The 23,523-nt window shown below is 37.7% G+C and overlaps 1 protein-coding gene across 3 annotated transcripts in view; it reads left to right on the top strand.

The window, feature by feature from the left end:
* The window catches only part of LOC136845221 (TNF receptor-associated factor 3), a 126,521-nt gene that overhangs the window by 45,297 nt on the left and 57,701 nt on the right, over nucleotides 1–23,523 (top strand). Inside the window, exon 1 of one of the 3 annotated variants that reach the window (XM_067115293.1) lies at nucleotides 19,777–20,570. The exons of the other annotated variants lie outside the window; for them this stretch is intronic. Coding sequence (XP_066971394.1) covers nucleotides 20,465–20,570 — 106 coding nt within the window. The 5' untranslated portion in view covers nucleotides 19,777–20,464. Of the gene's footprint in view, nucleotides 1–19,776; nucleotides 20,571–23,523 lie in introns of those variants that run through there. 3 annotated transcript variants of the gene reach the window in all.

The raw sequence follows: 23,523 nt of genomic DNA, 5'->3' as shown, positions 1-23,523 counted from the left end.
CAGTATGCTGCTTGTATTATTGTTGCTTTTGTTTTGTTTTGCTGCCTGTGTTTATTTATGCTGCTTAAATGTTTATTTAAAGTTTAATTAATTGGATTGTATTTTCCTGCTAAAGTGTTACTGTTTTACTCATATTTGAAGTTTAATTACAATATGTATGTTGTATGTTGTACGTTGCACTGACTCGATTTTGTTTATTTTGAATTTGAATGTTTATTGAATTGTTCATTAAAGTGTAACTTCACTGAACCTGACTCATTTGTATATAATGTATATAACTTTGTTGTAATAAATTACTTTAAGGTATTTTTTTCGTTTCGTTCAGCTCCTTCCTCCTTTGTCTGCCTCAATTTCTGCCAGTCATTCCAGTCCCGTAACTTTGTCTGTATTTAAGAACCTGCTGAACCAAAAGTGGTTCATAACACAGTGAAATGGCATATTGTAATATATTAATATCATTTCAACCAATACCCTGCTGTAGGGGGGTAGTGCTGTCAGTGCACCTCATGGTGCACTGTAGGCATTACTTAAGGTTCTATGCAGCGTGTCTTCGGCCCCTAGCTGCAACCCCTTTCGTTCCTTTTACTGTACCTCCTTTCATATTGTCTTTCTTCCATCTCACTTTCCACCCTCTCCCTACAGTTGATTCATAGTGCAGCTGCGAGATTATCCTCCTGTAACACCTTTCAAACCTTTTACTGTCAATTTTCATTTCAGCGCTAAATGACCTCATGGGTCCTAGTGCTTGGCCTTTGGCCTAAATTCTACATTCAACTCGACTCAGTTCAACCGATAATGTTTGTTTCCATTTCCGTATCTTTTAGTGTTTTAATGGCTCCAGTGGTCAATATCTCCAAGCTAGGAAAATCAAGGTCACTGGTGACGCATTTCCCATTATTTTCTACTGCACCGAAGCTCAATTTTTATTCCTTCTCACGTCACTTTTTAAAAAAAATTTTTACTCGGATTTTTTCTATTAATTTTTTCTGTTGGGCGAGACCTCGATTTCCCTTTTTCTCTCATCATTTAGGTTATTTCTTTTATTCTATTTAGAGTTTTCCTCAGTGGGTTAATGGCGATGATCCATCTCCCAAGATTTTATCGATATCATTCTCTGGTTTCTTCCCTTAGGGGGGCCGGGCAGTGCCATCAGTGCACCTCACGCGATTTACTGTAGTCATTACTTAAGGTTCTTTGCAGCGTCCCTTCCACCCCTAGCTGCAACCCCTTTCATTCCTTTTACTGTACCTCTGTTCATATTCTCTTTCTTCCGCCTTACTTTCCATCCTCTCCTATGAATTGTTTCATAATGCAACTGCGAGGTTTTCCTCCTATTACACCTTCAAAACCTCTTTCCTTTCAATTCCGTTTCATCGCTGAATGACCACGTAGGTCCCAGCACTCGGCCTTTGGCCTAGATTTTATATTTGGATCTTTCCTAGATAGTGACCCCCAAAGGTTTTCGGGGTCGTTATCTAGGACTAATATTTCTTGGGTGCCATAATCTTTATGATACTTACAGTCTTTTGTTTATGTTTTTACGGTCATCCCCAACGGGCTTGTACTAAGCAGGCCGCCAAGGTGGATACATATCGGGTTAAACTCCTTGGGGGTCTCTATCTAGGACAGATCCCATTAATTGGTTTCTTTACTTTTTCATCGCAGTATCCATCTGAAACTGGAGTTCTGAGCAGAAGCACTTAGGAGTCCATCTTACACCTTCTGTTCTCTTAGAATTAGATATATTTTATTAATCAGAAGTAATTTGGCTGATTAATTTCCTCAGCCTAGCGTGTCAACAACTAAAAGTGAAGTCATTCCGTGACTTCACTTCCAGGATTAAAAGCGTGAAACAGACATGAAGGATGACCTAAAGATTGTCAAAAGAGAGAGAGAGAGAGAGAGAGAGAGAGAGAGAGAGAGAGAGAGAGAGAGAGAGAGAGAGAGAGAGAGGAGAGGGAGTGCATTGGTATTCGGGATGGCAGAGAAGGGTCTTGTTAGAAAGTTCTTGCTGAAGAGGAGGAAGTAGCCAATCAGAAGCTAGAACAGTCTAGAGAGAGAGAGAGAGAGAGAGAGAATGACTTGTGGTAAAAATTATATTGCCGAGTCTCTCTCTCTCTCTCTCTCTCTCTCTCTCTCTCTCTCTCTCTCTCTCTCTCTCTCTGGTGATGCTAAATATTCCGTCCTCATAGTCAAGCTTTCCGTTACTGACCGAATTATCAACATTTGATAATTCTCTTATATGATGGTCACTACGTGACGACTGTTCCTCAACCCACAGTTTTGTAGTGATCTTTGCGCAATGTTTGTACAATCTTCAGTAATTAAATGGTATTTTAACGTAAGGGTACACTCGCATACACTTTCCTTTTTTGCTTATTAGTATACGAGTTTATATATATATATATATATATATATATATATATATATATATATATGTATATATATATATATATATATATATATACATATGCATATATATATATATATAATATATATATATATATATATATATATGCATATGTATTGTTGGTCCTGGGATATTGCTAATAAATAATTTTCACTTGTTATGTATATATATATATATATATATATATATATATATATATATATATATATATATATATATATATATATATATATGCATATGTATTGTTGGTCCTGGGATATTGCTAATAAATAATTTTCACTTGTTATGTATATATATATATATATATATATATATATATATATATATATATATGCATATGTATTGTTGGTCCTGGGATATTGCTAATAAATAATTTTCACTTGTTATGTATCCGTTCAATTTGCTTTTTCTGGCGTTGTTTCAGCAATAACAATTTAATCTCTCTCTCTCTCTCTCTCTCTCTCTCTCTCTCTCTCTCTCTCTCTCTCTCTCTCTCTCTCATGCACATAAACAAAACGCTACTCGACACAGCGACGCCTAAAAAGGAAATGTCCCACCTAGGTTCATCAAGAGCTCCTAAACTTGCAGTGCCCTTTAACTAGACCCTCCCATCCCCCCTCCTCTCCCCTCCCCTCCCACCGACACTCCCCATCCCAAACCCATCACACCTCACCCTATCCATCAAACCAGCCCATCTTGGCACCACGACGATAAGAGCTTCGTGGAAAAAAAAAAAGAAAAAAAAAAGAAAAGCGAATCTCGTGTCAGTCATAATGTCGTGAACTCTGTTGATACTTCTTCATCTCTGTTGACAGAACTAACACGGACCTAAGCACCATAGCCCCAGGATAAACAGGAGCTTCGAATTTATCCGGGAGGAGTGTGGCCCTCTCTGAAGAGACCCCACGACTCTCTCTGTCTCCGCGTCTCTGTCGAGCTCAGCCACCTCCCTCCCCTCCCCTCCCCCCCGAAAGAAAAAGAAAGAAAAAACGGGAAAAAATAAAATTCTGTTATGGCCGGGATGGACGAGAGAGTGAGAGGTTGTCCGATCCGGTTACTGTCCCGGGGGTGCAAGGAAGGGTAATGACCTCCTTTTTTGGTCTCCCCTTTTGGGCGCCCTCTGGGCACGTGGGTATGCAGCAGCAGCAGCAGCGATGTAAAACCGTCCATCAAGTGTTTTATCTCTCGTCGCCTTCTTCCGTAGTGTTAGGTGATTGCAAAGCTGATGGTGGGACTGCGTATCTGGGCCACATTTCTTTAAGAAAATTTCCTTTCAAATATTAAAATATATTATTTATTTTGTGTGCTGTATTTTTAGTGAGGAAATATGTATTTTTATAGTTCATTCGCAGCTAATTTTCCCCTTCATCTTCATCACATTCATTAAAGGAAAATTGTTTTAGATTTTAATATTATTGTACAACGATAACCTTTGATTTTCTTGGAAATGTTTGTATGTAATTATAATCTTACTTCTCCTTTTGCATGAACAGGCCACGGTGACTTATGTAACACACTGGTTACTGAATATTAAGACTTTTTTTATGTAATCTAACTTCTCATTCTCTCCGGAGGCAATTTAAGTCTGATTACCAGTTCCTCGTTGGGAGAGAGGGTTCCGTTCTCAGCTAGCACTGCTGGCCGCGGGTTCGAATCTCCGACAGGCCAATGAAGAGTAAGAGGAATTTATTTCTGGTGATAGAAATTCATTTCTCGCTGTAATGTGGTTCGGATTCCACAATAAGCTGTAGGTCCCGTTGCCAGGTAACCAGTTGGTTCTCAGCCACGTGAAATAAATCTAATCCTTTGGGCCAGCCCTAGGAGAGCTGTTAATCAGCTAAGTGGTCTGGTTAAACTAAAGTATACTTAAGTCTAATTACCCGCTTTCAATAAGCCAACGACACTCAGCCGCGTGGGAAATAGGCGATTAAGGTTGGACCCCATGTGGGTGGGGTAATGCCGTCAGTGCACATCATGCGGTGCACTGTAGGCATTACTTAAGGTTCTTTGCGGCGTCTCTTCGGCCCCTAGCTGCAAGCGATTTCATTCGTTTTACTGTACCTCCATTCATATTCTCTTTCTACCATCGTACTCTCCACCTTCTCCTAACAGTTGTTTCATAGCCCAATTGCGAGATTTTCCTCCTGTTACACCTTTCAAACTTTTACTGTCAATTTCAGTTTTAGCGCCGAATAACCTCATAGGTCCCAGTGCTTGGGATTTGGCCTAGATTCTGTATTCCAGTTCCAGTTCCAATATTTTTTGACTCATGCATGTACAGTCATACCTAATGAAAATAACCAAAATAAATCAGTGTACCTAAGATGTTACTGCGCAACAAAAATGCTATATGGAACAAATTTTTACGTGGCTAAATGCATCATCAACAACTCATGTCATTCACCTTTTCCTGATTTGATCTTGGCGTCATTCCACCGAATTCGTAGTTTACATCTGGTGATTTGATTATGAATTTTTTGTTTATATCTTTTCATGAATATCATATAAAGAATGTCCTCTCTTTGATTTATAATATTCGTGTTTTGCCTGCCTAGAATGTTCGTCGGTTGCCAGCAATAAGAAGCGATTAATATTTTTTCCTTAAATTTTACTCAAATTTGTCTTCCTTAGACCAAATTTATGCCAGAAAAACTGGAATAAAAATATATATCAAGTGTGTGATTTTCTTCTTCATTTAATTAAGATAAATTTGCCCATAAAACCGTCCTCCCTTCACGCAATTTAATGTAAAAAAAAAAAAGCACACACAGTTTCATTTCAGTAAGATAAATTTGGCCATAAACCCGTCCTCCTTTCATGTAATTAAATAAAAAAAAAAAGTAAAAAATGCGCCGAAGTTTCTTAGGCGCAATCGAGTTTTCTGTTCATTCAGCGTATAATCAAGGCCACCGAAAATAGATCAATCTTTTGGTGGTCTCGGTATATTGCTGTATGAGCCTCGGCCCACGAAACTCTCAGCCGGCTGTGTAGGCCTGTGTTGTAGCGTTGCCAGAAGTACGATTATGGCTGAATGTAACCTTAAATAAAATAAAAACTACTGAGGCTATAGGGCTGCAAGTTGGTATGTTTGATGATTTCAGGGTGGATGATCAACGTACCAACTTGCATCCCTCTAGCCTCAGTAGTTTTTAAGGTCTGAGGGCGGACAGAAAAAGTGCGGACGGACAGACAAAGCCGGTGCAATAGTTTCTTTTACAGAAAACTAAAAAAGAAACAGTCTGAAATATACCTTGTAGCTACGTTGAATCAACAGCGTAAATACCAGGTTCCTGAACATGACCACACAGACACTAGAAGTAGTTGGAGATGGAGATTATATTTTTTCAAGACGTACTTCTGTTTTGTTATTCATAACATGAACACGGGCTTATGAGAGAAGCCAGAGAGAGCCCCTTAACGTGCCCAGCACGCCTCCGTGGAATTGAATGCCCTTATGTAACTTGAGACAGCTAAGCGAAAAATAGAAATGGGAAATGGGAGGTTCAAAACGAATCTACATATATTTATATATATACGAGTACATAGATATATGCAGTATATGTGTATGTATATTATATATATATATATATATATATATATATATATATATATATATATAATGTGTATATATATATATGTATGTATGTATGTATACACACATGCGTTTTGCTCTAACTCCCATTTCCCAGTTCTGTTATTCCGTGCTGTATGTATATACATACACACACACATATATATATATATATATATATATATATATATATATATATATATATATATATATATATATATGTATATATATATATATATATATATATATATATATATATATATATATATATATATATATATATATATATATATATATATATAAAGCGACAGAGACAGACAGACAGAGAGACAGAGTGAGAGAGAAATAATAATATAAAGATCATTGCTACATTCATAATTTAACTGCTGAGTCGTGAATGAAACCCCTTCCATTAAAACTGCCACGACATTAACCGCATCACACACCTTCAAAGAAAGCTCATCCGCAGAGCATTAAACCCCCTACACTAAATGCGCCATTCACCCATAACTGCACCTAATCTCGTTCTTCTCTGGTACGAAAGTTAATTTCCAATACATCTTCCAGGTTCCCCTTCCAATAAATTCCTACATTTTCCTGAACGCTTCTGTAGTGGGACAGAGTATAGGAAGACGATGCACTATAGGCATTCCTTAAGGTTCTTTGCAGCGTGCCTTCGGCCCCTAGCTGAAACCCCTTTCGTTCCTTTTACTGTACCTCCATTCACATGATCTTTCTTCCCATCTTACTTTCTACCCTCTCCTAACAACTGATTCATAGTCCTTTCAGACCTTTTACTATCAATTTCGGTTTCAGCGCTGAATGACCTCATTGGTACCAGAGCTTGGCCTTTGGGTTAAATTCTATATTCAGTTCAATTCAATTCAACAATAGGGGAAGACAAACATCTCACTGACAGGAACAGATCTGGTCTTTGGCATCAAAAATATATTATCAGTCTACACCAACAAGTTGTATTTTTCACAAAGCATTAATTATTTTCCTTTGTGTATTCTTTCTTGTGCCATTTTTTCTTTTTGTGCCAATCTTAAATTTGCTGCTGTTCAGTTGGGCGTTTAGGTCACGTGTGATTTATACTCTTCCTAAGGGTGCCTGCTCCAAGTCCAAAACCCTACTCTGACCAGTAGTATTGGGCATGGTATCCCTCTCCAGTTGACCATATCTTGGCTGACGACAACTCACCAGTAGGGGTAATCTTGTGGTAGTTGAGGATGTGGCATTTTAAGAAGAATTGATGAATGGAGAGATGTCTCGAATTGCTTCTTGACTAGTAAATCGGGAAGCATCTAGAAATCATGGAATGAAAGTTTTAGAAATCATGGAATAAAAGTTCTAGAAATCATGGAAAAAGCTCTAGAAATCATGAAAGTTCTAGAAATCATGCAAAAAGTAAGTCCTAGAAATCATGAGAAAAGTTTTAGAAATCATGAAAAAAAGTTCTAGAAATCATTAAAAGTCCTGGAAATCGTTAAAATGTAAGTTTTAGAAATCATGAAATAAAAGTACTAGAAATCATGATATAAAAGTTCTAGAAATAATGAAATAAAAGTTCTAGAAATAATGAAATAAAAGTTCTAGAAATCATGAAACAAAAGTTCTAGAAATCTTGAAATAAAAGTCCTAGAAATCATGGAATAAAAGTTCTAGAACTCATAAGATAATAGTCATAGAAATCATGAAATAAAAGTTTTAGAAATCATGAAATAAAAGTTCTAGAAATCGTGAAGAGTTTTCGTTAACTTTAAAATTAACCAGTAATTAGCGTCATCAGCAGGAATAGAATAAACAAGTAAAAAATGCGAGTTTTCTGTACAGTGTATAATATTAGCTGTATGAGCCGTGGCCCATGAAGCTTTCAGCCATGACCCGTTGGTGGCCTGTAATAGCGGTGCCAGACGCACGATCATGGCTAAGTTTAACCTTAAATACAATAAAAATTATTCAGGCTAGAGGGCTGCAATTTGGTATGTTTGATGATTGGAGATTGGATGATCAACGCACCAATTTACAGCCCTCTAGCCTCAGTAATTTTTAAGATTTGAGGGCGGACAGAAAAAGTGCGGACGGACAGACAAAGCCATCTCAATAGCTTTCTTTTACAGAAAACTAAAAGAAAAGCGGAGACATTCCAGGCAAGAAGTACAAACTTTCCGATAATGTAAAGCATAAATTAAAAGAATTGCATCTGCAATGATAAAATTTAGCAAAATGTATAAAAAAAAAAACAGTAAGGATTTTGGGGAGGAAATTCATCAGGTGGGTAACGCGACCTCGTTCTAATACTCCGACGCCGGTTCGAATCCTGTAAAGGATATCAGAAGAGTGTCTTCCTATTCTTCCAGTTGGATCTCAGGCTTTGTAGCGACAAACATATCTAGACAGTATGGAGAAATCGAGAGTTTAAGAGGGCATTCTGGTTAATTAAAAATGACGAGTCATTTGATTTGGCTATTGTCAATACCTGATTTGAAAAGAAAGAAAATCAGTACATCACGTACAAGAGTGGAGCAAGAGAAAGTCAAATTGACTTCCTCATGTGCAGAAGATCACATCTGAGAGAGGTGAGAAATTGTAGAATTTTAAATGGAGAGTGTATGGCCGCACAGCGCAGGCGGGGTGGTGGTAATGGACTTGGAAATTAAGAACACCGTAAAAGGTAGGCCTGCACGTGTCCCACCAACAATCAAGTGGTGGAGGCTGACATGATGGAAAAACACCGGGAAAAGCAGAAAGGACTGCACATAGTATTCATAGATTTGGAAGAGGCATACGATAGAGTACCACGCCAAGAGGTTTGGAGGTGCATGCGAGTAAAGGGAACACCGGAGAAGTATGTGAGGTTGGTCCAAGATAATATGTATGAAGGAGCAAAAACGCAGGTTAGAAGCAGTGTTGGGTTAACTGAAGGGATACCAGTACGAATTGGTTTACATCAGGGATCTACTTTAAGTCCATATCTTTTTGACCTGATAACGGATGTGCTATCTCAAGGAATAAGATCAATCCCCCTGGTGCATGTTGTTTGCTGATGACATCGTGTTATGCAGCACCAACAGAATTTAGTGGAGTCAAAACTAGAGCAATGGAGGAAGGTATTGGAAGACAGAGGATTAAAGATCAGTAGGAAGAAGGCTGAACACCTAAGTTTTAATGAAGATCAGGACGCCGAGATTAGTATGGAAGGAGCAAGGTTGAACCGAGTAGAAAAATTCAAGTGTCTTGGTTCAGCAGTGGCTGATAGTGGAAATTTGGATGTAGAAATAACACACACACTGCAGGCTGGATGGAAAAATTGGAGAAGGATGTCAGGTATCTTGTACAGAATGAATATCAAGGCTAAAGGAAGAGTGTATAAGACAGCAGTGAGACCAGCTTTGATGTATGGAGCAGAAACATGGCTGGTAAAGAGAGTGCAAGAGAAAAAATTGGATGTGGTAGAGATGAAAATGCTCAGGTGGATGTGCGGAGTAACAAAAATGGACAGGATAAAAAATGAAAGAATAAGAGGAACTACTATAGTCGTAGAGCTATCAAAGAAGGCCCAGGAAAGAAGACTGCAGTGGTATGGCCATGTGATGAGAAGGGAGGAGAGTGATGCAGATGGAGGTGCTTGGTAGGAGAATAAGAGGAAGACCAAAGCACAGGTGGATGGATGTAATTAGAGAAGATCTGAGAGACAAACAATTGTCAGAGGCCGAGGTGTTTGACCGAGCCAGGTGGAGGAAAGCTGTCAGAAACATCGACCCCAGAGAGAAGTGGGAAAAGATGCAGAGAAACAAGACGATATATATATATATATATATATATATATATATATATATATATATATATATATATATATATATATATATATATATATAATATATATATATATATATATATACTGTATATAATTTATATATATATATATATATATATATATATATATATATATATATATATATATATATATATATATATATATATATATATATATATATATATATATATATATATATATATATATATATATATATATATATATATATATATATATATATATATATATATATATATATATATATATATATATATATATATATATACCTGCCTGCAGGGTGCTTACATACTTAGAGACAGACGCACGAAAGCAATTATTCCCCGATTGCAATGTCGAAATGCGCCTCTCATATAATGAGCTTAACTGATCTAACCTGGAGGATATTTTCCCCCTCATGAAGACAGTTGAGGAGGAGAAGGGAAAGCTAATTGGGAGGAGGAGGAGGAGGAAGAGGAGGAGGGGGAGGAGGAAAGGGATTGCGCGCTCGTGCGGGTAATCCATCAATGTCCTCGTTTGTCGAGGGAATTTTAATGACACAACCAGACAAGAAGGAGGAGGAGGAGGGGGATGGAACCTTGTTGTTCCCTCGTCTGCCTTCTCCGGAGAGGCGAGACGTAGACGTTAGGTAATTATTCGGCACAAACATGTACACGACAAGAGGAGAAAATGCCTTAATTACCGAAGCGTTTAATTGGCTGTTGGCGCAAGAAAATAGGAACCAACAAGGAAAGTGGAATACTTGCTCGGGTAATTGTTGAAGTGATATGCAGGAGAACGAGGAAAATCAGATTATCATCTAATGGCAAGGGAGAGTAAGGAGTTAATCAGTAATGCCCACGAAGGATGATGGGTAAAGTTATGCCCAACGGGAGGAAATTCGATAAATTTGTTTCCCCGTGAAGAGCGTAGCATCGTCAGTCCACCTCACGCGGTGCACTGTAGGCATTGCTTAAGGTTCTTTGCAGCGTGCCTTCGTCCCCTAGCCGCAACCCTTTTCGTTTCTTTTACTGTGCCTCCATTCATATTCTCTTTCTGCCATCTTACTTTCCATTCTCTCTTAACAATTGATTCATAGTTCATCTGCGAGGTTTTCCTCCTGTTACACCTTTCATAAAATAGTTCCTCGTTGGATGAGTCGGTAGAGTTGTCGGCTAGCACTCTGCTAGGCCCGAGTTCGAGTCTCCGGTCAGCCAATGAAGAATTAGAGGAATTTATTTCTGGTGATAGAAATGAATTTCTTGGTATAATGTGGTTCGGATTCCACAATAAGCTGTAGGTCCCGTTGCTAGGTAACCGATTGGTTCTTAGCCACGTAAAATAAGTCTAATCCTTCGGGCCAGCCCTAGGAGAGCTGTTAATCAGCTCAGTGGTCTGGTTAAACTAAGGCATACTTAACTTTCTACTCTCCATTTCCCTTTCAGTACTGAATGACCTCATAAGGTCCCAGTGCTTGGCCCTTGGCCTAAATTCTATATTCAGTTCGATAAATTGCTTAGATTTTTTTGTAAAAAAAAGGAGCATACACTTTCTAAATTACTTGAGCATACCTGGCTGTTAGCTAATGTACATATCATATAGCCTGCCTTTAATTAACAAGATTTTATGAATATATGCATGGTTTCTCTCTCTGAATATTGAGACGTTCCCATTAATACACGGTGGCTCCAAAGAAGGAAAAAACAACACAGCGGTTTCTTCCATACGTACAAACGCTCATCAACAGCTCATTAAACCATTCAACACAAGCTGAGCCATTTATCACTGTCTTGCATCCGTTCTCTAGACTTCCTGATATTTCTTTTTCCTTATATATCTAACTCTTTCTAGGCATTCCTCTCCCCCGTTAGCCCAAAACATTCCTTGAATTACGCACCCTCTTCACTTTCCTACAATTATCCATTTTTACCACCTGAATAAACCATCGTGAAAGATTCCATCTTTTCAGATATGCTAACCTTATTACTGCTTCTATGCATCTCTCCATTTCTAACATTTCCTCTCAGTTGGTTAAATCTTATTTTTTTTTTTTTTATTGGCATTCAACTTCCGCTTTTCATTGTTTAGTTTGGCCAGTATTTCCGTCGTACATTCCTACATTTGCCCCCGTAGACAGTTCGAGTCTCTCCCCATTCTTTTGAACAAAGACTACTAACCTCTTTTTGCTTCACCTATTGCGTGACTCACTTTTCCCCTCAACTGTCCATTATCGTCACAATATATATATATATATATATATATATATATATATATATATATATATATATATATATATATATATATATATATACACACAGTATGTATGTACATAGCCTACTGGTCGCTTTTGACCAGATACGTATGTGATTATAATAATAACCACAATGCCTTTAACTTCATGAGTTCATCGCACTTTTGATATGCTTGTCACTACGAAGCCTTACATTCAAATGCAAGAATATGAAGTGATTCCGATGTGAGTAACAAGTTTCGAACCCCAGGTCGGGTCGGCAACGTGACGGCGTTCTGATACTCTGAAGGCGGGTTCGAATGCTGTTACAGACATCAGGATTACTTCATATTCTTGCATTTGGACCTAAGGCTTCGTAGTGACAAGCGTATCCAAAAAGTGTGAAGAATTGAGAAATTAAGAGGGCATTGTAGATATATATATATATATATATATATATATATATATATATATATATATATATATATATATATATATATATATATATATATATATATATATATATATATATAGAGAGAGAGAGAGAGAGAGAGAGAGAGAGAGAGAGAGAGAGAGAGAGTCATGATATCAGTGGCTGGTCTCATTTGTAACCTCCATATGCAGATCCCATTTCTATGTATGTATGCATACTGGTAATTTGGACAAGATTTCCACTTTACGTTAACCAGTGAATTACATCAATTGCTGTGAAATACCCAGATTTCGAGGAAAGCGTTGAATCAACTCTTTTGGCGCAAACACGTGGACTTGGCAATAATCTCATTCCTTAAACCGACACATCAATAAACAAGTAAAAAAATCAGCAAAAGTTTCTTCGGCGCAATCGAGTTTTTTTGTACAGCCGCTACGGCGTATAATCAAGGCCACCGAAAACAGATCTATCCTCCGATGGTCTCGTATAATGCTGTATGAACCGCGGCCCATGAATTTTTAACCACGGGCTGATGGTGGCCTGTCCTATATCGTTGCCAGGCGCACGATTGTGGCTAAATTTAACCTTAAATAAAATAAAAACTATTAAGTCTAGAGGGCTGCAACTTGGCATGGTTGTTGACTGGAGGTTGGATGATCAGCATACCAATTTACAACCCTCTGTCCTCAGTAATTTTTAAGATCTGAGGACGGACAGAAGAAGTGCAGACAGAAAAAAGTGCTGGCGGACAGACAAAGCCGGCACAATAGTTTTCTTTTACAGAAAGCTAAAAGTGTCGGATACCATCATTATTATATGAAAGCGCTGGAATTATCGGCCTTAGACTGAAGTATTCCCTTTCCAATTAAGAATCATTCATATTGCAGTTACGGAAGTGGTGTTGGTGCCTGTTACGTAACGGGGAAATGGTGATGAATTCAAGTGAAAAATTCAACGCGGAGAACAGAAGCCTTTGTCGGTGGTTAAAAAGTTTGTTCTTTGATGTTAATGACAACAGATGATGTATTCCAGATCCCCAGAAAGCTTGTGTGTGAAACCATTTCTCTAAAGGCATTGGACGAGGAAGAATGTTACCGAAATCTCTCTCTCTCTCTCTCTTCTCTCTCTCTCTCTCTCTCTCTCTCTCTCTCTCTCTCTCTTATGATTTGACAATGAAATTTATTCACGCTAACGTACATAATAGTTACGAAAAACACTTTGAAACTTACATCAACAAGGATAGAGAGAGAGAGAGAGAGAGAGAGAGAGAGAGAGAGAGAGAGAGAGAGAGAGAGAGAGAGAAACTTAACACCAAAATCTGAATGACAAAGAGAGAGAGAGAGAGAAATATCCGATCTAAATGACAGTGAGAGAGAGAGAGAGAGAGAGAGAGAGAGAGAGAGAGAGAGAGAGAGAGAGAGAGAGAGAGATATCCGATCTAAATGACAATTAGAGAGAGAGAAACTAACATCAAATCTTAATGTCCTTACAGACCTTACAGTTCGTTCGGGTTGGCCCAGGTCCCTCAGTGTGAGGCACCTCTGATGTCTACCAGAGAATTGCTAATGCATCTTCCGGTATATTTCGCATCTTCTAGTCTTGGATGGTCTGAGATGCATCTTATATATTTGTAGAGCTTATTCTTAAACACATCTACGCTCACTCCTGATATGTTCCTCAGATGAGCTGGTAGCGCATTGAATAGACGCTGCATTATCGATGCTGGTGCGTGGTGGATTAATGTCCTGTGTGCTTTCCTTAGTTTTCCTGGTATATTTTTGGGCATTATTAATCTACCTCTGCTTTCTCTTTCTGATATTTTTAGCTCCATGATGTTTTCAGTAATTCCTTCTATCTGTTTCCATGCCTGGATAATCATATAGCGTTCTCTTCTCCTTTCAAGACTATATAAATTCAAGAATTGTAGTCTTTCCCAGTAGTCAAGGTCCTTCACAGCTAATTTAGCTGTGAAGGACCTTTGTACACTCTCTATTTGTGCAATATCCTTTTGGTAGTGTGGGTACTATAATATTGCAATATTCAAGTGGACTACGTACGTACGTTTTATAAAGCATAATCATGTGTTCAGCTTTTCTTGTTTTGAAGTGCCGGAACAACATTCCCATTTTTGCTTTGCATTTTGCCAATAGTATTGCTATTTGATCATTGCATAACATAATCCTATTCAGCATCACACCAAGGTCTGTTACCGTTTCCTTGTTTGTGATTGTCTCGTTATTAGGTCCTTTATATGCATGTAGCAATCCTTCTTTATCACCATAGTTTATTGATTCACATTTATCAGAGTTAAATACCATCCTATTTTCCTCTGCCCATTTATATATTTTGTTTAGGTCTCTTTGTAGCGAGTTCCTATCTTCATCACAAGTAATTTCTCTACTTATTCTTGTGTCATCGGCGAAACTTCTCACTACCGAGTCTTTGACATTACTGTCGATGTCTGCAATCATAATCACAAACAGCAATGCAGCTAACACCGTACCTTGTGGCACACCGGATATTACCGTAGCTTCATCCAATTTCTCATCGTTTGCAATCACTATCTGTTTTCTGTTTTGCAAAAATTCTTTTGCCCATCTTCCTACTTTGTCCACAATGTTATGTTTTTTAACTTTTTTTGCTAATATATTATGGTCTACCTTGTCAAAAGCTTTCGCAAAGTTTAAGTAAACCACATCTGTATCTTATTTGTTTATCATATTTTTATATATGCTGTCATGGTGGACTATCAGTTGGGTTTGTGTACTTTTTCCGGGTACAAAACCATGTTGTCCTATATTAAACAAACTATTTTTCATTAAATGTTTCATTATATATTTTTTCATTGCCCTTTCACAAACTTTCATAATATGAGATGCCAGACTCACAGGCCTATAATTACTTGCCTCTAGTCTTGATCCACCTTTGAAAGTAGGGGTAATATATGCTAATTTATGCTCACCATAAATCTTGCCTGTATCTATACTTTGTCTTAATAAGATAGAGAGAGAGAGAGAGAGAGAGAGAGAGAGAGAGAGACTCGATCAGAGAGAGAGATATCCGATCTAAATGACATTGAAACAGAGAGAGAGAGATATCCGATATAAATGACAATGAGAGAGAGAGAGAGAGAGAGAGAGAGAGAGAGAGAGAGAGAGAGAGAGAGAGAGAGAGAGATCTAAATGACAGTGAGAGAGAGAGAGATATCCGATTTAAATGACAAAGAGAGAGAGAGAGAGAGAGAGAGAGAGAGAGAGAGAGAGAGAGACCGATCCGAATGAACAAGGGGAGCGGTTCGTTGGCCGCCCAACGAAGAGCAGTTGAAAGCCTCATTAGCTCTGAGAGAGGTCATGGCACTCGCATTCCTGTGTGGGTGTTGGCACCAGAGAAATGTTTACGAAAGGTGCCAGGGAAGATGAAGACGAAAAACAGGGACATATAAGTGATACTGACGTTTATGGCTGCGCTGATTAAAGAACAGCGTGTCAGACAAGAAGTTAATCTCTCTCTCAACTCTCTCTCTCTCTCTCTCTCTCTCTCTCTCTCTCTAAACTGCATATATATATATATATATATATATATATATATATATATATTTTATATATATATATATATATATATATATATATATATATATATATATAATTATATATATAATATATATATATATATATATATATATATATATATATATATATATATATAAAAATATATAAGTATTTGTATAAGTATAATAAATATACACTCAAACATACACATATATAAACATATATATATATATATATATATATATATATATATATATATATATATATATATATATATATATATATATATAAAACATACTTTCAACCTCCAAACACTCTGTCTATACTGTTCACAAGGTGAGAATCCTAGGATTCTGACATGCAAACAAAAGAGCAATATTTCAACAGCAATTGAACAAAATATATTAAGCTGTTAGCCATAATGTAGTTACTAAAAGCCTTATGGATAAATCGAGTGTTCTGAAAACTCTAAATCACATATATTTCTACTCTTTGTGGGTCAGTTGGTAGCGCCTATGTCCGTCATTTGGATGCCTTGGGTTCGATAAATTTCTGCTCTGTGTGGGTCAGTTGGTAGCGCCGATGTCCTTCATTTGGATGTCTTGATTTCGATAAATTTCTACTCTGTGTGAGTCAGTTGGTAGCGCCTATGTCCTTCATTTGGATGTCTTGGGTTCGATAAATTTCTACTGTGTGGGTCAGTTGGTAGCGCCTGTGTCCTTCATTTGGATGTCTTGGGTTCGATAAATTTTTACTTTCTGTGGGTCAGTTGGTAGCGCCTGTGTCCTTCATTTGGATGTCTTGGGTTTGATAAATTTTTACTTTCTGTGGGTCAGTAGGTAGCGCCCATGTCTCTCATTCGATCCCGATGTGAGGTAGGACTTTATGTCTGTTACACACGTCAGTGTGTGTGTTGATACTTCCATTAAATTATATTTGATTTAAGGTTGGAATCGCATCTAATGCTTGGAATTATTCCATATACATTATGTCTTACTTTTGGAGTTTTTGGAGTGGGAGCGTAGCACGAGATCTGCTAAGCAATAAGTTCTTGGCTATTTTATAGCATTGACCTCTGTGATTATTTATCCTTAGATGTAAATGCGAGGTAGTTTGTCCAATATACTTCCTATATTACAAATACCTCATCTAACCAAGCGAATGGCTAATTATTTTTGGTTGGGAACATTGAAATGTGTCGTTATCTTTGTTATCGGTGCAGTATTCAATAATTCCTTACCACGCGGTTGTTCTTGTATTGATTTGATTTCCATTATTATTATTATTATTATTATTATTATTATTATTATTATTATTATTATTATCACTTTCTCGTGATCTTAAGTGGAAAAATAAAGTCCGCATAGTATGTAAGTAGTATATTGCTAAATACAGGACACTTTCGAAAACTTGATTAGTTGGCCTCTTTAGGTTGAAGAGGCCAACTGATCAAGTTGGCGAAAGCTTCCTGTATATAGCAATATATTCGTACATACATACTACTGCGGACTTTATTTCATTATTATTATTATTATTATTATTATTATTATTATTATTATTATTATTATTATTATTAATATTATTATTATTATTGTTTCTGTATATATATCTGTCGCTGCCTTTATTATGGCTCTCAGTTTTGAAGGTTTAGATAATTCCCATCATTTTATCATATAACATCATTTCCAAACTTAAACGTGTTCCATTTTGTATCACAGTGCATCTTATCGTTTTATGCCATATGCCAATCTCGTGCATGTATTTCTGCATATATTTCAATGGGTAGTTATTTCATGCAGTGATTAAACCGTAACTTTTTCCTTTGATATATTTCCATTGTAAGACTTACGGTATTACTCGAATTACAAGTGGGAAAGCATGACATTACTATTTCAGGTGGCCTTCTTTTTGTTATAAGGTTTTATAATTCTAGGGTGTGTATTACACACATGGACTGCTGAATAGGGATGAATCCCTGCGCTAAAAACTTCCACATTGGTCACTTTACACATTTAGTCTATCCTTTCCAGTATCTCCTCCAGACCATCTACCAATACCCTCTAGATCAGTGGTTCTTAAACTTTTTTGCCTTGCGACCCCCTATGCATTATGTATAGACCCCACGCCCCCGTACCACTGAAATTTTTGCCGACTATAATCTATAAACAAAATGTTGTCTATTTGTATGCTATTCTACTTATCATAACAATAAAAGACAATTCATAAACAAGATTTGAAATTAAAATTGACTTATATTTTGAATTTTTGGCATGTTTAGAGATAATAATTAGAAAATATATGGAAGCAGTGATAATGTTTTTGGCAATTTTGTAATTAACATCACAAATTGAAAAAATAATAGGCACCATCTGCAACTCTGCTTGCGCCCCCCTTGGAGGCTTCTGGCGCCCCCCCAGTTTAAGAATCACTGCTCTAGATCTTCTCCTTCTCTCTCCTGACACCTCCACAAATAACGCGTGTCACCAGCCTGTTCTTTCCCATTCTTTCCACATGAGCAGCCCATCTAAAAAAAAAAAAAAAAAAACCTCATCCAACCATTAGCCTGTTCTAACCTTTTTACCACCGCTACATATCTCGATCTCACATTTTTAATTCTTATAACACATGTCTATGTTGCATCGTCTCTTGCGTCACAAAAAGTATGGAGGAGTCTCTCGCTTTTATGTTTAGCCTCTGTCATTAATATTCAGAAGTCATTTTTCTCAAATGCCCAGTGGAACTGTGGGTGGTTTTCTAAACCTCGGCCTCTTCAGAAAAAATAAAATTTTCTGGGTTGTATGCTACGTACAAACAATTTTATTTCCAGGAAATACTCTTCATTGACTGTTTTCTTTCGAAAGTCCAGATCTTCAGCAGAAATGAATCACCTGGACCAGAACTGAACCAAATTTTGTAGGCACTGATATTTCCTTATCCTAAGAGAGTTCAAGTTCTGTTATCCAGATGTGGTCCTATCTTACGTAACATATACTTTGTCAGAATAGTCGCTTATTTGTCTTGAGTGGGATTTTCTATGGTTAAAAGTGCATCCTTTAAGTTGAAAATGTCACTTTATTGCGAAATTAGCCGTTTATAGATAAGTTTGAAGATTGTACATGACAATTGGAGTCTTTCCTCTCATAATGACTGAAAATGACAAAATAGAGAAATTCTAAAACAAATAACCCCAGGTTAAATGTTCTTAATGCTGTGAAACCAAATTCAGAGGAGAATAGGGTTCTACAGTAGTACCCTCCAAAAACAGTTTTACCTTGATATTTTATCATAGAGCTACGCAAAAAGACTGATATTAAGATTTTCTGAAAGGAATCAGTGTAACTTTTATAGACAAGTGACATAATAAAAAAAAATCCATCATGAAGACCGGGGAAATTATACGAGATAAAGCCAGCGAATTTAAAGATAACATAATTGTGTCCTGCTTTGCAACCATCCACTAAACAGTGAAGACATGAAGACGTTAATCAAAACAAGTTTATGGGATAAGTGATACCAGGAAAAACACGAATGAAGGAAAAATGCTGTTTGTGTTCAAAACAGAACCTAACGAACTGCCTGACACTCCCCACCCTGATGAGATTGAGGGCTAGTGGGTGGGAGGGGCGGGTCACGGGGCATAGCGTGAATGAAATGGAGCGAAGGATCGTGATGGGCAGGGCGTGGGTGGCCGGGCAGGGAGGGCAGAAGTAGCGTAGGACTCGCGAGGGCTTAAGTGAGTGCCAGGGACCATCATTATCATTACCAGGTACAGTGGCACCCGTGACCTGATCAGGCAGAGTCACTTACTGAAGAAGCTGAGAGAAAGACGAAAGGAAAAGTTAGAGGTTTATCATTTCGAGTGATCTGTGGAGTTCTTTTAGGAAATCTGTGGAGTTCTTTTAGGAAATTTGTGGAGTTCTTTTAGGAAATTTTTGGAGTTCTTTTAGGAAATTTATTTTGAAGTCAATTGACTTTTGGGATCTCATCCTTGTCAAGAATCTTTAGATTTCAGAGTTATTTCTGTTTTAGTCTAATATTTCTACCAGTCAAAAATCATATAAGAAATATACGTGCCAATGAACATTTCAAAAGCACTTATTTTTACCTGTAGGGTTTTGCTAACAGAAATAAAAGAAGATATGAATATTTTTCTTCTAGGTATCGAAGCTGAAATATAGATTCAACATCGATTCGAGAATAGCCAATTAGGACATTCTAAATTACAGATGCTCAGATTAGGAACTCACTAAGGATATTTACTTTTAACCAAAATCAAGAATCTCATTACTCGTGAACAATCAAATCTTAGGAGAAATTATACGAACTGAGCGGTTTTGAATTAGCTCGAAGTGTCTTAATTTTTCAAGAAAGGGTTCTCCAACACAAAAGTGCAAAATACGGAGAAACTATTCCTTTGACCCACGTAGCTGTTGGCCGAAGTGTCTAGAAGAAAATATGATTCCTTTTGTAATTGTGGCATCATTTTTGGCATTGGGCTTAAGAGGTGCCAGTGGTCAGAGCAGTGCCTCAGATGGATTGCATACGATGCTTAATCAGCTGGGTGAGTATCATTTCTCTCTCTCTCTCTCTCTCTCTCTCTCTCTCTCTCTCTCTCTCTCTCTCTCTCTCTCTCTAATATATATACATATATATACACTGTATATGAAGCTTTCTGAAGTGACTGCAGTCCTGTGTTGATGGAGTGAGTATTCAGAGGATTTGTTGAACATGCAGGATATGAAAAAGGCAGAGTTGAATGTTGCGAAAGTGGAATGGCTAGAGTAAGTTTGAAGGTGTTTGTGGAAATGAACTTTGATGACGTAGGAAGGCCGGTTAAGAAGTTGCTGGATGGAAATAATCCTGGAGTTGATGAGATTGCAAGTGAGATGTTGCGCCTATGAAACACTTTAGTGAGAAGTTTAGAAGTGAAAGGAAAAATTAAAAATCTTATGGCTGAATGATAGAGATGCAATGTGTGGGGTGTTGAGAATTTGTTTGGATTCTAAGTTGTTGGGGGCTATGGAAAGTTTCTCACAGAGCCCAGCCTGTGTTTGATTATGCAGTAGGGAGTGACCAGTTTGGTGTAAAAATAGGCCTGAGCCAAGGGTTTGGTATTATTCTTTAGCTGTTCTGGATTTTTATGGTTAGAGAGAAGTAGAAAGTCAGGGAAAAGACTTTAGATGCTGGTGAAAAGTAGTGGGCATAAGAGAATGAGACATGAGTGGACTGTATAGTAGTCGATGTCTGCAGATGGACTGTATAGTAGTCGATGTCTGCAGATGGACCGTATAGTAGTCGATGTCTGCAGATGGACTGTATAGTAGTTGATGTCTGCAGATGGACTGTATAGTAGTCGATATCTGCAGATGGACTGTATAGTAGTTGATGTCTGCAGATGGACTGTATAGTAGTCGATGTCTGCAGATGGACATAGTAGTCGATGTCTGCAGATGCACTGTATAGTAGTCGATGTCTGCAGATGCACTGTATAGTAGCTGATGTCTGCAGACAAGACAAGACTGGGTGGGGATAGTGTGGAGAATCCACAGAAACTAGTAAAAGAGTTTGAAAGTTTTTACAGTAGAAGAAAATGTGAACAAGAATGGAAGCCAGGAAGATGGAACAGTGAATGCAGATGGTGGATGAATGGAAATGATTACTTTGTATTTGTACTTTCGAGTAAATGTAAAGGATTATGGTAGAAGCAGTGAATAAACAAGGTATAGAATACGTGAAACAAGAAAGGTAACAGCGCTTGGGAAAGGATTGTTAATTGAAGCCAAAGTGGGAATGTATGAAGAGATTTTTGAGCCACCTTTCCTTTATAGAAGTGCAGTGTGAATGTTGAATGCAAATAAAAAAAAGAGTTATTTAAGCTAATGAGGAAGTAGGCTGGATAGTATATGTGGCCGAAGAAGGAAAGGATGAGAAATGTGGAGATATATAGAAATGGTAAAAAGGTTGGCATAGAAGAAAGGATGAGTCAGAATGTTTTGAGGTGGTTTGATCATGTGGAGGAAGCAGGAGAGGAAGACCTAGCAAAAGTTGGGGAGATAATATGAAAGAGGTATATGAAACGGGGGCCTTAAATTTTAGCATCCTCGAGAGAACGTCCAAAAATAAATGGGACAGCATGCATAGGAATATTCGACGTGCTACTGATGAGCCTTTTGTGTAGGTGTATCATGTGGCTGATATTATGGAGGCTTTCTGTGTAGGTCATTCATGCGACCCCGTGTTAGGGAAAATGGCAGCATAGTGCAGATATATATATATATATATATATATATATATATATATATATATATATATATATATATATCCATTTTTGCCCGTCCTAACATAATTTTATCTATCTATCTATCTATCTCTCTGTCTATCTATCTATCTATCTATCTATCTAATCTATGATCTTGAAGTAAAAAATCCCACTCGCTCTGTTCATTCTCCTGCAGACATGACATTAGATTATCTCCATAATAGATGAAGCCTCTCTCTCTCTCTCTCTCTCTCTCTCTCTCTCTCTCTCTCTCTCTCTCTCTCTGCCTATTCACCGGGTTAAAGCTCTGTAATCCGAAAGACGATTAATTAGTTCTGATACACAGCTTGCAAACACAATGCTGATCCCAAACTGCGTTTACTGTCGCTTATCAATGCCGTGAATTAAAACCTCTTCAGTTGAACTGATGTCCGGTTCGTCGCTTCGGTTAATACCTGATTATAGGCAGTTCCGTTTGAGATCTCAACATTTTCGTTTTCTTTCGTAAAACAAATAGTCTGGTTCATAAGCGACATGACAGGTTGGATACCGAAGTGTTTCGTCGTGTTCGGTATAATACTTATGTCATTTTTGTGTACTACAATACCTTCCAGGTGCAAACTTATACTGTGGTAGCTGACCAATCCGGTGCTGCCCAGCAAAACTCTGAATGACAGGTGATAAACTCACTCTCTCTCTCTCTCTCTCTCTCTCTCTCTCTCTCTCTCTCTCTCTCTCTCCTGTTAAGATAGCTGCTTCAGCTACATTGCCCAGGATTTTTTACATTTTATTTTTCACCTCTCCTCACCCCACTTCCTATCAGGGTTGAACTTGAATTTAAAGGGCATCGGGAGTGTCACTATTCATCTCAGCAAGTTCGAAAACTATGGATTAGACCCTAATATCTGTCGTTTTCTGTTATTTTTACATGTCACCCCCTTCCCACCCTTCTCACCCCCCCTCCTATCAGGGCTGCACTTGGACTGAAAGGGCATTGGGAGTGTCACTATTCATCTCAGCAACCTCAAAAACTGTGGATTAGACACAAATATCAGTCATTTTCTGTTATTTTTACATGTCACCCCTTCCCACCCCTTCTCATTCCCCCCTTCCTGGGGCTGAACTTGGACTAAAGGGCATCGGGAGTATCACTGTTCATCTCAGCGACCTTGAAAACTATGGATTAGACACTAATATCTGTCATTTTCTGTTATTTTTACTTGTTACCCCTTCCCACAACCCCCCCCCCCCTTTG

The sequence above is a fragment of the Macrobrachium rosenbergii genome, chromosome 13 (assembly GCF_040412425.1).
Source record: "Macrobrachium rosenbergii isolate ZJJX-2024 chromosome 13, ASM4041242v1, whole genome shotgun sequence".
Classification (NCBI taxonomy): domain Eukaryota; kingdom Metazoa; phylum Arthropoda; class Malacostraca; order Decapoda; family Palaemonidae; genus Macrobrachium; species Macrobrachium rosenbergii.
This window is presented reverse-complemented; position numbering and strand designations above follow the sequence as displayed.